Source organism: Lepus europaeus, chromosome 3 (genome assembly GCF_033115175.1).
Source record: "Lepus europaeus isolate LE1 chromosome 3, mLepTim1.pri, whole genome shotgun sequence".
In the NCBI taxonomy this organism is placed as follows: domain Eukaryota; kingdom Metazoa; phylum Chordata; class Mammalia; order Lagomorpha; family Leporidae; genus Lepus; species Lepus europaeus.
Genome location: NC_084829.1, coordinates 31,211,681 through 31,227,629, shown reverse-complemented (window position 1 = coordinate 31,227,629; position 15,949 = coordinate 31,211,681). Strand labels below are relative to the sequence as shown.

Here is a 15,949-nt window from a genome sequence, read left to right as displayed (position 1 = left end):
CGGAGAGGCAAGAAAAAAGAAAACATGCCCCCATTTTTACTAACCTCCGCCTGAAATCCAGCATTTCCTTCTACTACACATAGCGGCAAAACCCCAGTATTTCTGGTTCCTGTGACTTGTCCTTAAGAAATGCCATAGCAATTTTTACACGCCACTACCCTCATTGTGGGAATCTCGGAATACCATTCGTGCTTACTACCGTCTGGAAAATGTCAGTAGTTATTACACCTGCTGCAAGATCTTGTTACTAAACAGAAGCGTGTTACTCTCATAATTTCTTATCATTTTGGTAAGCTGTTAAAAAAAAAAAGGCTTCCTTTGCAAGGATGTATGATTTCTGTAGAAACAGACCCCTATGCTGGGCAAAACAGGCAGTGGGAAATGGAACGGGAAGGGGAGGGGAGGGGAAGGCAGGGGAGGGGAGGAAGAAAGGATAGGAGTTGGGAGGGAGGGGCAGGAGGCGGATTTTACCAACACTCCCAGAAATCCACTTACAGCTCTGGAAAACTCAACCTTTATTATTACCTGCCTAGTGCAGGGGATTAAAACTGCCTCAGCTAGGTTCATATATTAGTGTAAAAATCTGTGTCTCTCCCCCCAGAAATGTACAAACCCCAAGTGATTATAGAAAAACCAATGTGGCAACTACAACAGAGATGTCCAACCCGAAAGGCCACAGGCCATCGTTTCCTCTTTCCCCCTAACCCCAATATTTACTCCACAGAAACGGACAGGCGTAGGGAAGTTCTAGCTACAACATGGCAGGTGGGAAGGGGGAGGACTGAGGGCCGGGGCAGGGGTCAGCCCCCAGCTTCAGTGTTGCAGGGGATGGCGGAGGAAGAAGCCAGAGCTGAGAGCACCTCCAGGACTGGGCTCAAGGGACCATCGTCTTCCCTTCTCGTCCTCCTCACCGCCTGCCCCGAATTCTCAGCCAGAGGGGTCCAGTGTGTGACAGGAAGAGAGAAGCTGGGGGGGCACAGCCACCTCCCCAGAACCAGTGTTGTCCAGTGCGGCCCAGGTGCTCCAACGGCCATGTCCAGTGTCTGCCCTACCTCTGCCCCACCGCTCCCTCAACGGTGGCTGGAAGTGGTCAGGGCCAGCTGGGTGGGCGACAGAGGCCGTTAGGGAAGGAGGGGCCAGCTGGGGAAGGGCAGGCCCAGCCCCCTGCGGCCACACTGCCTCTCTGAGGCGTGGCGTGGCAAATCGGGGCACTGCCGGCTTCCCCGGGCGGGCGGCGCCCTGAAGGCAGGGGCGGCTGGATGTTGCCGCACACGTTCACACGGTGTTGAGCGCATCCTCGGCCAGGAAGCGATGCAGCTGGGCAAAGGGCGGGCGCTGCTCAGGCTCCCGGCTCCAACACTGGAGCATCAGCTCATACAGGCCCTGCGGGCAGGCAGGCGGCCGAGACAGGTACACCTGCGAGGGGCGGCAGCGAGGCCAAGGGGCAGAGAGCGGACGGGCTTTAGTCTCCACGTGGCCTGCCCTGCACACCTGCTCCCCTCCTCCACGCCAGGTGCTCACCTGCCGGCCCTGGTCCCGGAAGAACTCTCCCGCATTCTCGATGACCTGCTCATCTGTGAGCTGCCCGAAGGGCTGGGCCCTGCAGAGCATCAGCACCTCCCACAGCGTCACCCCAAAGGCCCACACGTCACTCGCAGTCGTGAACTTGCCCTGCCCATGGAGAAGGCGACGTCAGGCTGCGGGAAGCGCCCGTCCACCCAGCCCATCCGCAGCTCCCTGGGGAGCCTGCTCCTCTCCCCCTCCCCACCCGCCTTGTTTTCCTGAGCCCCGGTGCACTCTCCCAGGCCCTGGCCCATGCCCTTGCTCTCTGCCGGCCCCCCATTTTCTGGTTCTGACTCGGTCTCCCCACCTGCCCCCCTCTGACCCCCTAATCTCTCTGCCACCCTGACTCTGCGCCCCTCACCCATTCTTGGGCCCAGCTTCCCTCCCGCCTGCTCCAGTCCTGAGCCAGAGGGAAACTAATTCATTGTGCAGGATAGGAAACCCCAGCCCAGAGCAGGCAGAGACCGAGGGACACAGGGAGCTGTGAGTGGCCGCCAGTGCCTTCATGCGTGTACCCTGCCCCTGCCCCTCTCACCATGAGGATGCACTCCCAGGCCATCCACCGGATGGGCAGCACCGCCCGGCCCTGCACGCGGTAATAGTCCCCGGCATAGAGGTTCCGGCTCATGCCAAAGTCTGCGATTTTGATGGTGAAATTTTCCCCAACCAGGCAGTTCCGCGTGGCCAGGTCGCGGTGCACAAAGTTGAGGGTGGCCAAATAGCGCATGCCCGAGGCGATCTGGGCCGCCACGTGCAGCAGCATCGGGTAGCTGGGGAAGGGAGCCGACGACAGAGGGTCACTTGGGAGCAGCCCAGCCTTCTCCCTGCTTCACAGATTCCCGTCTAGGAGAGCTAGGGGGGCTCGCTGCCCAGACCGGGGGAGCACCAGGGAAACCCAGAGGCAGGCTCCCAACTCAACCCGCCTGGGCCAACCAACCCCAAGGAGCTCATCAACCTGGGCCCAGGAGCAAGGGTGAGAGAGGGCAGAGGGATTCATGGCACGTCCCCCTCCCCCACAGGAATCTGCAACCTTGCTGGCTGAGTTCCTGGACTTCCTGGACCAAGGTGGCCACACGTTCCTATTCCAGACCCCTTCCAGGAGACTCTCCCCGGCTCTCCCCACTCCCTGCTAAGGCTGGATGAGGGGCGAGGAGGAGGTCCACTTGGGAGGCAGTGTCAGGGAAGGGCCGTACCTGATGGTGGGCCCCTGGGCGGCCTCCCCGTCCGCGGGGGCTCCCTCGGCCGCCTTGTCCTCCAGCTGGTGGGCACTGAGGAACTGGTTCAGGTCCCCGTTCTCCATGTAGTCGGTTATCATGCAGAGCGGGTCGTCCTGCACACACACGCCCAGCAGCCGGATGATGTTTGGGTCCTTGAGCCGAGACATGATTTTCACCTCTTTCAGGAAGTCATTCCTAGAGAACAGTCAGACGGTGGGGGCAGCGCCGAAGGCTGGCCTGAACCTCCCCCCGCACTCCACTCACAAAGACCAAAGGCCGCGCACCCCCGGCCCAGCGCGCATACCCCCTTCCCCGGACACCGGATCCTCACCTGGCATTCTTGGTGGCATCTGGCCGGAGGATCTTGACAGCCACCAGCAGGGGTTGCCCCTTGCGCACGTGAAGGGGGAAATCGAGACTGACCAGGTCCTGGGGGCTCTCCACCTCACAGAGGTGCACCTGGGGAATAGGGGTCACCAGGCTCACGAGGTCTGCGTGGGCTCCGGGTCACACGCTGGCGGCGGTCGGGCCGGCGTCCCCCTTACCTCCCCAAACTGGCCCTCGCCGAGCTTCTCCTTGAAACGGAGCCGTGACCGGGGGAAATCCACGCGGGGGGGCCCGTCTGCAGCTGCCCCTGGCGGCAGCGCGGGCACCGCGTACGTGTTGCCCCCGGTGACGCCCTGCAGGGTGACGATGTCGGCCTCGGCGTAATGGGGGACGCTGTTCTGGGGGGGCGGGGGCAGAAGCGGGGCACCCGGCTTCTCGGGCTCCATGTAGTGGCCGGTGCAGGCTGCAGGAGCGAGGGGAGAGAAGGCATTAGGCACAGGCCCTGAGGCGGGCGCAGCTCTCCACCCGCAGGCTGGGCCTGCCTGGCTCTTCCCTGACACCTCGAGCCAGAGAAGGCCCTGGCACGGAGCAAGTTAGCAATGCCAGAGACAGTGTTCATGGCACGGAAAGGGTGCAGCCAACCCTTCCACATCTTACTCTCGGGGCTCTCCCAGCACAGCCTGGCTGGCGGAGGAATTCCGCCCCCACCGCTGAAGAAGCGCAGCCCAGCCATCCACGACCCTCCTTCCACACCCCTGTCCTGCTCCCGACAGCCCCTTCCTCCCCAGCCAGCTCTCCCCTCCACCCCGCCACACCCCTGCTCCCTGCCCCTGCATCCCGGTTATATCTGCCCCAGTTACCCAGGCCCTCCCGACCCCACACACCAAGCTCAAAGACAAGCAGAGACAGGGCACACGGAGGGGGGGAGGGGAACAGGTCCTCGCGGCCCCCACGACAAGTGGTTCACAGACAGGAATGAAGCAGAGCCGTCCCCTCTTAGCCCTGGGGAGCGGCCGCGGGGAGAAGGCAACACAGAGGAGAGGAGGGACAGAGAGAAGGGTGGGGGCGTGAGCCTTCACCTCTGGGCCTGCAGAGAGAGGACACACGGGGGGAGAGGGCAGGTGCCCAGGGTGGGAGGCCCTCCTCCTCGCAGCGCTAGAGAGAGGGGAGAATAAACGGGGAGTTACGAGAGCGCCTGGGGCCACGCGGCAGTCTCATCTCTAGCTCAGGAGGGCCGCAGAGAGGGGCAGGGGGCAGGACAGGACGGAGCTGAGACCCATAAGCTTTCTAGGGAGGCCTTGCAAAGCAGCAAGAGGCGGGGGCGGCGAGCTCAGGGGACGAGAGCTTCCTGCCCCGGAGCTCGGGAGAGCAGAAGAGGCCACAGTGGAGAGGCAATGCGCGCTGCGGGCTTTTCCCGGCCCCATCAGAGGGATGGGGAGCCTGGCAGAGCCCGGGGCAGAGGGGCTTACCCTGGGTGTTGGTGGGTTTGGCCCAGGCGGGTGTGGGGGGGCCCGGGCCTCGAGGGGGACGGGCGTAAGTGGCCAGAAGGAGGCGGTAGGCTGGATTGGAGAGCAGCAACGCTGTCGGGAGAAGGCGGGGGAGACACGGGGAAGGGATGAGACTCGAGGCCAGACAGACAGGAAGACCTGGGATAGGGCAAGACCCGGGCTGATGGCAAGAATGCCCTAAGGGACAGCGACCAAGACAGGATAACACGGGAACCTGCAGAGGGAGGGGCAGCTGGATGGATGACTGATGGAAATGTGGGCTGATGGAGGAATCAGTGGGTGCCAGACGGATGGATGGGGAGAATGGCTAGATGACTGGAATGTGGATGGGTGCATGGGTAAGTGGGTGATGGATGGGTGCGTGGATGATGGACAGATGGACATATGAGCGTAGATGGCTGGATGACGGAGGATGGACAGAGGACCAGACAGAATAAATACAGCGAGTCTGGGTAAAAGAGGGGCCGAGAAGACACAACAAGAGGGCACAGCAGAGAAGACAGAAATATAGGAGACAGAGACAGGATGAGACCACTAGGGATGATGGGTAACACAGGGTGACTCCGTGGTGGGGACATGGAGTGACAGAGATGACCTGGGTCACAGAAATACGGAGTTGAAACTAGAGAAGACACAGAGAGAAGAGAATGGGAGAGGAGAGGGGAGGGCAGAGCTGGAACAGGTGGGTCTTACCAGAGCCATTGGGGACACAGGGGGCAGAGTGAGGTGGATTCCCACGCGGTCGGGGCTCTTGGTAAGGGGGTGGCTCCCGAGGCCCCGGGCGGTTGTTGATGAGGATGGTGTCGCCGGGGACCGAGAGGTGAACCGTCAGCTCCTCCTCCAACACCCGCCGCTCGGCCTTGGTACGGGGAACGGGACGTGTCAACACAGCCACTGCTCAGCACGCACCTCCTGACTCTCTGCTGAGTGCTGCACCTGTGTTTAGTCCCCCCAGAAAGCCTACAGCTGTAGCTCCCACGGGCTCCCATCTCACGGGTAAAGCAACTGAAGCTCAAGAGCACTGACGCAAGTTCCCTGATGTCTCACAACGCGATTCCGACCCAAATCTGACCACCGTAAGTAGCAGCCTTAATGCCGTGGCCAGCGCTGAACCCCACCCAGAACACACAGGCCTGGGAGCGCCAGGCGGCTCCTATTGGCTCTTCTCGCACCACACTCAGCAGGCGACAACAGGCTCGGCAGGGCTGGCCAGAGGGGGCCTGGCAGAAGGGGAGGGCGGGAGGCTCACTGCCCCGGCCTTCCCCCGCCCTCCCCCACCTCAGCAGCCCCAGACCAGCTGCATCTGGGGTCCCTGTCCCTGCCAGGCTGCCCTTTCCAGGCCCCTCCTCCTGGGATCCACTGCCCCTGCCTCTCCCTGCAGGCCCAAGGATGGGAAGCCAGCGCCCTCCCTGGGATCCCCCGGCCCGGGCCCTGCCGGCGGGCCGCGCCCACCTTGCCCAGGAGCCTGCGCCAGTGCAGCCGCCACAGCATGAGGGCGATGATGAGCAGCAGCAGCAGGATGATGGCCACCAGGCAGCCGATGAGGATGGCGGTGGGGCTCCCCTCCGCCTTGGCCACGGGCTGCTGGCCCCGCGGCTCCAGCTCTGGCAGAAGCAGAAGGGTCAGTGCCAGCCGCGCAGGAGGCTCCCCACCCCCACGGAGGGGAGGCCCTGGGGAGGAGCAGCACCTGCCCCCAGTGGGGAGGTTTGCGGGGGGGGGGGGGGGGGGCATCTGGCCCGTGGTGCTCACCCAGGCTGCTGAAGTTGGTGGGCGGTGGGCCCGGCGGCCACCAGGGGGCGGGCGGGAAGGTGCCTCCCAGGGCCTGGGAGGAGTCATTCACCACATCTGGGGAGAAGGGAGGGAAGGGGGTGTCAGAGGAGCCCCAGGGAGGCAAGCACTCCGTGCGGGAGACAGATAGAGGGTGACACTCAGCGCACACAAGCTCAGACTGGCCTGCTGACCAGACAGGCGCCGGCAGGGTCCTGGGAGTCCCTGGCTGCCGTGGATGTTAACTCTTCCCTTGCTGAATTATGGGCAGAGGAGGGGAAGCCAGGCCAAGGGCCCCAGGCACAGGAAGCTCTGGAAGAAGCTGAGCTGACACGGACGCGCTGCCATGTTTTACAACCAGTATTGCACGCTGCTCACTGCCTTAGGCAGGCAGGCACAAAGGGGGCAGTGGAGCTCCTGGGACTCTGGGCAGCCCTGGGTGAACAGCACACCAGGAAGGGACCCTCGGGGGGCACTGCGGGGTCGGGAACGGAGTCAGCCGGGAACCCAGGGGCTCACCTGAGATGAAGGAGATTTCGCTGAAGAGCAGCCACGGCCCCCCAAAGAGGAAACGGCACTGCAGAAAGCGCCCCACGCGGCCGCCCAGGGGCACGGACACGGCCCGGGCTCTGGGGTCCCCCAGGCTGCCCCCCAGGGCGTGGCGCACCGGCTCCCCCTCCCAGGCCACTGCGGGGCCCCGCCTGAAGCGACATTCCACCCCGCCTGGCAGGCGGGCTCCCAGCGTGTGCATGTTGTTACAGTGGACCTGCGACAGGGGACAAGGGACAAGTGTCAAGGGCAGAACAGCTGGTGGGGGGGGCACCCTCTCGGCCCCCACCCTGGCTGCGGAGCCCTCACCTGCATGGCCTGGAAGGCCCGCAGCCGGTCAAACTCAAACTCCATCTCCACGTAGCCGCTGGGGAAGCTCTGGTTGCTCCATCCCACGTAGTCATAGCCTGGCCACACCCGCAGCTCCTGGCTCTGCCTGAAGTCATCCAGTCCCACCACGCCATCCGCCAGCTGGCCCAGGCCTCCGTACTGCAACCTGCAAGGGGCTCAGAAGTAACCGCTGCCCCTGCAGTGGGCCCTGTCCCACTCAGCCCATCCTGCTCCAACCCCGTACAGCCTCGCCTCTGCTCCCCTCCCGGGCCCCAGGAAGTCACAGGTACCGCACCAAGGCAACGCGCCTAGGGCGGGCCCTACAGTCGCTAGGCGTGCACCGTGACGATTGCCAACAGACGTTCTTAGTAAAGGGGTTCCTTTTTCTACTCCGCACACACAGTGTCCTGTGGGCCAGTGGTCACCCTGCTACCCTCCGTCCCTGGTCCTGCCCTCGACCCCCTACCAGCCCCCACCCTTCGCCCTCCCGCACCACCAGGCCCCAGGCCTGATCGTCTCACCCGCTGACAGTGTAGCCATCATAGGTGGAGTCATTGAGGTGCACGGCCTCAGACAGGTACATCGTCTGCCCCACAGGGGCTGTGTAAGACAGGAGGCCATCTGGGCAGGGGAGAGGGGTGTCAGAGGCACAAAGCCGCCGTCCCCCCCTGCGTCCGAGGCCTGCGAGGGTCCCAGGCCCCAGTTCTCAGGCCAGGCACGGGGCTCCCAGGGGAAGGGGCGCCGACCGACTCACCCCTCCAGAGGCAGCCGTAGAGCTCCACCCGCAGGCAGACGCTCATGACCCGGTCAGCCCGGGGGTAGAAGCGGACCAGCCGGGCCACCATGGGGGGCCCCAGGTCCTTCAGCACCACGCCGTCAGGGTCTTCGTTGCCTGAGATAATCTAGGGGCGTCAGGAAATGGGGGGAGGTCAAAGGGGCTCCAGGTCAAGGTCAGTTCTAACTTCCCAGCCCTGGCCCAGACCCCACCCAGCCCGGCCACCAAGAGACCCGTGACGGATGGCACCAAGCACACAGCACTGTGGGTGCAGCCAGGCATCCGAAAAACGAGGGCCTGCAGCAGGGCCCCTGGTTGCCTCACTCGTCCCGACCGTCTGTTCTCTAACTCCAGTCTCGGCTCCCCCGTCTCCTTGCTGGCTCCATCCACTTCTGTCCAAGCCCCGCATCCCACCGCTTGGGAGGAGTCGTTCACCCCGTGCCCCCCAAGCCCTGCAGCCCTGCCCCAGCGCCACCCCATTTCCCTCTGTTCATTCAGCAGCGGTTGGCTGGGTGCCCACCCCGTGCCCTGGCGGGACTGCAAGTCCAGGAGGAGAAACAGCTGTGATGAGCAGAGGTGGGAAGTGGGGACAGAGCAGTGAGGGGCGTGGTCGGGAAAGACTCTCCCAGAAGGCGACGTCACAGGGGAAAACCCAGTGGAGCAAGGCCTGGGCCTGGGGAAGAACAGCGAGCAACATCCTGACGGTGTGGCCAGGAGCCATGGCTCGTTCCAGGGACTCCCAGGGAGGCAGTGTGGCCAAGGAGGAAAGGGCAAGCAGGGCCTCACGGGCCAAGCAGCCTGCACCCCCTCCCCCGCAGAGTGGCAGATAGGCGGGGTGATGCAGGTGTGACCGATCTGATGCAGTCTGAGATCAGATACAGTCTGCAGGCTGAGGCCACAAAGCGCAGGGGCAGGTAGACGGTCTGGAAACCACTGCATCCATCTAAGCAGAGAGGCTGGGGCCGCAAAAGTGGAAGGGCAGAAGCAAAGGGACTCAGGGCTGCTGCTGGGGTATAATGGGTTAAGCCCCTGCCTGCAGCAGCGCTGGCATCCCACATGGGCGCCGGTTTAAGTCCCTGGCTGCTCCTTTTCCGATCCAGCTCTCTGCTATGGCCTGGGAAAGCAGTAGAAGATGGCCCAAGTCTTTGGGCTCCTGTACCCACGCAGGAGATCCAGAAGAAGCTCCTGACTTTGGATTGGCCCAGCTCTGGCCATTGTGGCCATTTGGGGAGTAAACCAGCGGATGGAAGGCCTCTCTCTCTCTCTGCCTCTATAACTCTGCCTTTCAAATAAATTTTTAAAAATTAAAAAAAAAGAGTCATCCCGGCCAGGACGAGGCTGGGGCTGGCGGGGGAGGGGCACTTGGCCTCCGTGCACCCTGGGCCCGGCTCAGGAGCCATGGCTGCACCCGGCTGTGTCCTGTTCTGCCTTGGGCTGTGTCTGGTGCCGGTGACCGGGGGCAGCACGGCCCCCTCCCCAGGCCGGCCCTGCAGGCCCAGCCCAGCGCCCTGGTGCCCCTGGACACGCCGGTGACGCTGCGGTGCCGGGGGCCCCCGGGCGTGGACCTGTACCGCCTGGAGCAGCTGGGCACAAAGGAGTACAGTAACCAGGACGCCCTCATCATCCCGGCCATGAGCAGGGCCTCCGCAGGCCGCTACCGCTGCTCCTACCAGAACGGGAGCCGCTGGTCGCCCCCGAGCGAGCACCTGGAGCTGGTGGCCACCGGAGTTTTTGCCAAGCCCCTGCTGACGGTCCCAGCCCTGCGGTGTCCTTGGGAGGGGACGTGACCCTGCAGTGTCAGACCCAGTATGGCTTCGACCGCTTTGCTCTGTACAAGGAGGGGCAGGCCGGGCTCCAGAAGCGGCCCGGGAAGTGGTACCAGGCCAACTTCCCCATTGTCACGGTGACAGCCACCCACAGCGGGACCTACAGGTGCTACAGCTTCTCCAGTGCCTCGCCGCACCTGTGGTCGGCCCCCAGCGACCCCCTGGAGCTCACGGTCACAGGAATAAGGCCGTGTGTCAGATCCAGCTTCCAAAGAGCAGGCAACAAGCGAGCAACAAAGAGGATCTTGATTTCTACTTAAAACTACTTAGAAATGTCATTATTTAAAACATGATGATTTTTACTTAAAAAAAAAAATTAAAAAAAAAAAAAGTGAAGGGACTTGGAGAACAGCATGCAGGCAGAACACACTGGCCTTACTGATGCCTCGCGAGAGAAGGTGAGAGAAAAAGAGGAACCAGTGATGTCAAAGCAGCTCGCGGCCCAGCCACTGGGTAACAGTGGTGCTGCTTCCTGAGCTGGGGAATGCTGGGGAAGGGGCACGCTTGGCGTGGGAATGGAGTTCAGCCTGGAAGTGAACGCAAGGGTGAGCCACCCATCAGCCATCCAGGTGAAGGGGGCCAGGAGGCAGGCAGGTTTGTGAGACAAGGTGGAGCTGACACGCACGGGGGGGGGGGGGGGGGGGGGCAGGCGGCGTCTACGGCATAGCTGGAGGAGAGGGGAGCCAACCTTCCCGGGCACTGCCCTTGCCAGTCTCACCTCCTGACCCCAGCGGTCCTTCCAGTCCATCCAGCGGTGGCCATCCCGGGAGTAACGCAGCCGGTAGCTGCGGGAGAACTCCTTGCCCAGGCCCCCAGCATGGCGCCCCTGGGTGCCCACCAGAGCCACCAGGTGCAGCCGCCGGAGGTCCACCTGCAGGTACTCCTCCTCCTTGGGGAACACCGGCCCTGCAGGGCACCACGCCCCGTCTCCGTCGCTGCTCTCTAGCCTGGGAGGGGGAAAGAGGTCACGGGAACAACTGACCCCCACCAAAGCCTCTGGGTTTGGGCGGAGGGGCGGGAAGGGCTGGCGGCAGCCCCCGAGGGCAATGCCAAGTGTGCCGGGTACCTGCTGTGGCGGGCAGCAGTGGAGTCAGACCAGGAGCTGGAGACAGAGATGTCGCTGTCGGGGATGGTGCGGTCCTGCATGCCCAGGGCGTAGCGGCACTTGGCTGCGTGAACAGAGGCGTGCAACAGGTCAGCGCCCCTGGCTCTCTGCCTCCCAAGTCCCCACCCCTCAGGGCCCCGAGGCAGTCTCCTCACCAGGGTCAAAATGGCCCTTCATGTCGGCATCTCCAGTCGCCACCAGGAGCAGCAAGACCAGTAGAGAGGACAGGGCCCCTGGCCCCATAGCTCCTGATGCCTCGGGCCTACGGGGGTGGGGGCAGCATCTCTGCAGGGCACAAAGTAGACAGCAGGCAGTGAGTCAATGGGGGTGGTCGGGGGGCGGGCAGGACTGACTCACAGCCGACAGCGATAGACAGAGACAGAACAGGCTGCTCTGGGAGCAAGAGCAGTCAGACGACAGTGAGGGTCACTCTGTGACAGCAGCAGCAGCAGCAATATTTTTAGGTAGCTCCCTGGTGCCAGACACCAGGGCAGGCCCTTAAACAGAATCCATAATTTTATCCCCACACTCACTTTGCAAGGTTGAGGCTGTTACTACCCACATGGGGCCCAGCAGCCCTCAGTTACATAACTTGTCTAGAGCCCCATTTCCCAGAAAAGTAAAGGGCAAACAGCCTCACGCACGCCGGCTTCGCACCAACGGCAAATCCACAAAGAGTGCTTATAACACACAGGACAGAAAAAGGGCTCATGATTAGAATAAACTAAGGCCTCTCGCAAACTGACAAGGAGAAGACACAAACGACCCAATGCAAAAATAGCCAAAGGATCTGAACAATCATTTCACAGACAAACAAAGCCAAATTACCAACAAACCATTTTTGTTTGAAATAGTCCATTCAGTAGCATCAGGGAAATACATATCAGATTGGCAAAATATCTTTTAAGGCTGTAGCATCTTACAGGTGGCAGAGACAAAAAAGGTGGCACAGAGTTGACGGCAGGACCGTGGTGCTGGGAGCTATCGGGAAGGCATTCCAGTGAGGTCTCTCTTAATCGAAAAGACATATCCTCTGCTCCCAGTATCCCCCCACCCCCCATGATGTAACCAGAGGGAGTGGGTGAAGCCACAGAAAGAACACAGAGATGCTTATTGTGGTCCTGTTTGTAAGGACCCACATTCATGGTCACAAGCCCTGTGAATGCCCAGAGGGGACCAGCTGGGGGGTGGGGGGCAGAAAAGAAGGTCCGTGGACTCCCATGTGGCTATGAGAAGTAACAAAACAGCACACAAATCTCCAGCTTGTGTGATTCCTTTATGCAACTGTTGGATACAGAAACATGAAAAATTACCCCATCCTTTGGAAAAAAAAAAATCCCAGTGTTTGTATGTGTACTTGTATGTGTGTTGAGAGGATCCGTATTACAATAAAACACAAATTAACAATGTGAATGAGGTGAAAAAAGGAAAAGCAAACAGAAAAGGAAAAGACAGGCAGACTGTACTATTTTTCTAAAATATATAATAATGGTAGCTGCCATGCCTTTGTGTAAAATCACATGATATATAAAATACAAAAATCAGTTTATTTTTAAAAAATAAAGGTGTCTCCAAAAAGGTTAGGCAACTACTTGTTGAGGCTATGATAGAATTAAACATCAGAAAAACCTGGAGCAGCTGGTCCTGGTCCCCTCCCACCTAGAGGGAGTGGGGGACCCCAGGGCCGCCCAGCCTCACTGCCCTCTGGGGCACTCAGGACCCAGTGTAGCCAGCGAACCAGCAGCCACGCAACACCTTGGTGACACAGAATCTCAGCCCTGCCAGATCAGAATCCGCACACACACCGTCCTAGGTGACCTGTGTCCACTAAAGTTCAAGAATCCCAACTCTGTCCCTCCCAGGTAGCTGACCCCACCTAAAACCACAGCAACTGGCATCTCCCAGGAATCCAGGCTGCAGGACACGCTACCCCAGTCTGAGCCAGTCCCCGGCCCTGCACGGAATGCTCTGGGCCCTGGAATCTGGAAGGAATCCAAGCGCGCTACCTGCCGCGGCCCAGGGCCTCCTCTGCCATCACCTCCTTCAAAGCATCGGCAGCTCTCCCTGCCGGACCCAGACATCCCCTTCCCCCAACCCCACTTTCTGCGGGGCGGCTGGCCTCGGAAGGAAGAGCCTGGAGCTGGAGAAAAGGCTGAGTTGCCTTGGAGATGGGGGCGGGTCTAAAGACAGAGAAGCCAGGTCACCCCAGGAGGTAGGAGTGGGGGGATACTCCCCCATCCCTTTGTCCTCCTCCAGCTGCTCCCACAATGCTCTAGGGCAGGAATGTAAGAGGCAGCTGAGACCCCAGGGCTGTGGAGCAGCAGCTGAGGTGGATGAGTGAGTTGTGGGGGGCACTCGGTTATGAAGGGAGAGGCTGCACACCTGGTTCCCTGGGGGTCCAGGCGCCGGGTGCAGGGGACCAGCACAAATTCCTGGGTGCCACTCTCCACCCCCACCTCCCTCGGAAACAGCGGGCTCTTGTTCTCCTGGGTAACCTTCATGCCTATCCCAGATGACTCACTGGAGCCAGACAGAGCGAGAGGAGCCCCGGGCAGAGATACAAAGACAGGCAGAGGATAGGAGGCAGGGGGAGGCGTGGGGTGGAGGGGGGACGCAGAGCAGGAGGTAAATAGAGCAGGCTCAGAAACACAGGGCGCAGAGCCAGGCACAGAAACCCGGAGCAGCACGCAGGCGGCTGCGGCAACAGGTCCCCCAACATCCCCAACCCCCCTGTCTCTCTCCACAGGTCTCACCCCACAGTCAGATCCAGGTCACGCCCGCCCCCCTGTCCCACTACCCACACAATCCAGAGGCCAGGACCCCCGACTTCAGCCCCTTCACCCCTCGCCTCTCACAACCCCTACCGCCCACCCTAGTCAGCACCAGCCGCTCACATGTGCACACCCGCCGTCAGACACCAGCTGAGCCCGCTGTAAACACTGGGGCCGAACACACACACCTCTCTCCTCCTCTCCAGGACTTTCAGAGCCAGGGCAAACACAGGCGCTGCAGAACCCTCCACCCACCCACACCTTGGCCTTATTCAAAGTCCAACCCCGTCGCTTCGTGAATAGCCACCTTCAGACGCTGGTGCCGTGAAATGACAGACAACACATGCTCCTGTGATCCCAAGACAGTGGAAGGCACATACTCAGGCCCTCGTGCACAGCATCCCAGGAGAACAGAGACCCAACCTCCACGCGCCAACGAGCCCAAGGGAAGTCAAAGGGGTGGGGAACAGGTGGAAAGCTGGGAGGGAAGAATGGCAGGTAAGGGCAGAGTCCCGTCTCTACCTCCACCTGTCTCCTCCGCAGCGCTCGGATCTGCACACATCTACATCCCCCGGGCATCGGTGGGTCCCGGCACCAGCCGCCGGCTGGGGGGCAAGAAGGTCCAGCCAGAGGGGATCAGAGGGGTGATGGCTGGGGCGTGGGGGAGGGGCAGGGGAGGAGCTCACTGGGCGGTGACGTAAGCTCCAGGAAGAACCCGCGGACCACCCAGAGGGGATGAGGGGGCTCCTAGATCGGGTGTGGGCCGTGGTCAGGCTGTCCAGCTGGAAGTTGCGTTGGGGAGCGGTCCCAGTTATTAGATGCCCCCCAGGACTGGCCGGGCGGAGTCCGGCCCTGCGGGCTGCACAGGCGCACCTGTCCCCGCGGGGGTTCGGTGCCTCCACTCTGAGTAAAGGGGTCTTTCCTCAATGCTGGACCGTCCTCTTTCTCGGAGGTCGGGGGTGAGCCCTCGCCGTTTTCAGCCAGCAGAGCCCAGCTGCCGGGCGTCCCGCCTCCCCGCCGGCCCTCGCCCCCCGCCCCGGCGTCCTCCCGCGCTCTCCCTACCTCTCATCGCTCTTCCCGGCAAACCCAGGCGTCCGGCCCCACACTGGGGCCTCCGCGGCGGCGGGGCGAGGGGAGGGGGAGGCGGAGGCAGCCAGGAGCCGGGAGCGAGAGGCGCCGGCGGGGCTCGGGTGTCGGGAGGCGGCTCCCGCGAGCAGCTGTCGGGGGCCTGTTCCGGGGAGAGGAGCCAGCGCTGGGGCGGCTCGGGCCCAGGCGCCGCCTCCCCCGCGCCGCCGCCGCCGCCGCCGCCGCCGCCGCCGCTCCCACCCCTCGGCCTTCGCGCCGCCCGCGCCGCCCCGCGGCTCCCACGCCCGAGCGCCCCGCCCACCCGCGCCGCCCCGCGCGCGCGCACGCGCCTCCCCCAGGTCCTTCCCGGGCCACGGTGCTCGCGCGGGCGCCTCCCCCAGGTCCTTCCCGGGCCACGGTGCCCGCGCGGGTGCCGTAACCGCCGCCTGGTGCGCCAGGCGCCGAGCCCTTCCCCCGCCGCCACCAGCAGCCGAGAACTCCCGGGGGGAGCGGGGGGCGTCCCACGCACGCGGGCCACGAGGGGATAGCGCCCCTCCTGGCTCCCCCTCCTCGGGGCCCCGTTCCTGGAGAGAGCTGGGAACGAAGGGGAAGCAGCCGCGGGGCCCAGGGGCGGGAGCAGCAGGTTCCCACAGGCCCGCGCCAGGCCCAGCCGCTGGGGCCGCGGGGGGAAGGGAGCAGGGCTCACCTGTCTAGCCAGCCCTGCTTCTCACACCTCCTTCCTGGTACTGTCTGGGCTCCCTTCTCTACTTTTCCAGCCTGGGTCGCCACCGAGCCTAAAGGCCGGCGCACTCTCGGGTGTTGCCCGGTTCCCTTGGGACCGCCTCCCAGCAGGCTCTAGCCCTGGAGGGGTGGGGGGTGTCTGGCCTCTGGCAGAGGAGGCTGGAAATGGACCATGGAGATGTGGGTGGTGCTGGGGGGGAGCAGGATAGGGGCACAGCCAAGACGGAAGGGGAGCGAGACCCCCAGGAGAAGGGCAGAGTGGAGCGCTTGGACAGACAGAACAGCTGGGCTGGGCGCCGAGGTGGGAGACAGATGGACCTGGAGTGGGAGGTGTTTCGCCTGCTCAGCTCCTAGCTGCCGGCAGCCCCGCCTCTCTCCACACCCCCCACACCTGCCAACCACCTG

At 62.8% G+C, this 15,949-nt stretch overlaps 2 protein-coding genes across 4 annotated transcripts; one reads left to right on the top strand and one right to left on the bottom strand.

Moving 5' to 3' along the window:
• Positions 1 to 474: 474 nt before the first annotated feature.
• DDR1 (discoidin domain receptor tyrosine kinase 1) lies at positions 475 to 14,969 on the bottom strand. 3 transcript variants are annotated; one of them, XM_062185770.1, is made up of 18 exons: positions 14,801 to 14,969; positions 11,123 to 11,252; positions 10,929 to 11,031; positions 10,581 to 10,809; positions 8,016 to 8,163; positions 7,783 to 7,882; positions 7,241 to 7,427; positions 6,902 to 7,148; positions 6,365 to 6,460; positions 6,068 to 6,219; positions 5,309 to 5,474; positions 4,577 to 4,687; positions 3,326 to 3,570; positions 3,112 to 3,239; positions 2,757 to 2,975; positions 2,099 to 2,333; positions 1,522 to 1,671; positions 475 to 1,416 (listed from the first exon to the last, which is right to left on the bottom strand). In XM_062185770.1, the coding sequence occupies exons 2-18, from the start codon at positions 11,208 to 11,210 to the stop codon at positions 1,276 to 1,278; spliced, it is 2,745 nt and encodes a 914-aa protein (XP_062041754.1). In that variant the 5' UTR covers positions 11,211 to 11,252; positions 14,801 to 14,969; the 3' UTR covers positions 475 to 1,275. The 3 variants fall into 3 exon arrangements, with proteins under 3 accessions (XP_062041754.1, XP_062041753.1, XP_062041755.1); XM_062185769.1 differs by lacking the exon at positions 14,801 to 14,969 and adding an exon at positions 14,261 to 14,350; XM_062185771.1 differs by lacking the exons at positions 4,577 to 4,687; positions 14,801 to 14,969 and adding an exon at positions 14,261 to 14,351.
• On the top strand, positions 9,435 to 10,122 carry LOC133756338 (platelet glycoprotein VI-like). Its single transcript, XM_062187070.1, is given in 3 exon segments — positions 9,435 to 9,486; positions 9,489 to 9,785; positions 9,788 to 10,122. Coding segments are annotated over 3 exon segments (684 nt in total).
• Positions 14,970 to 15,949: the final 980 nt, after the last annotated feature.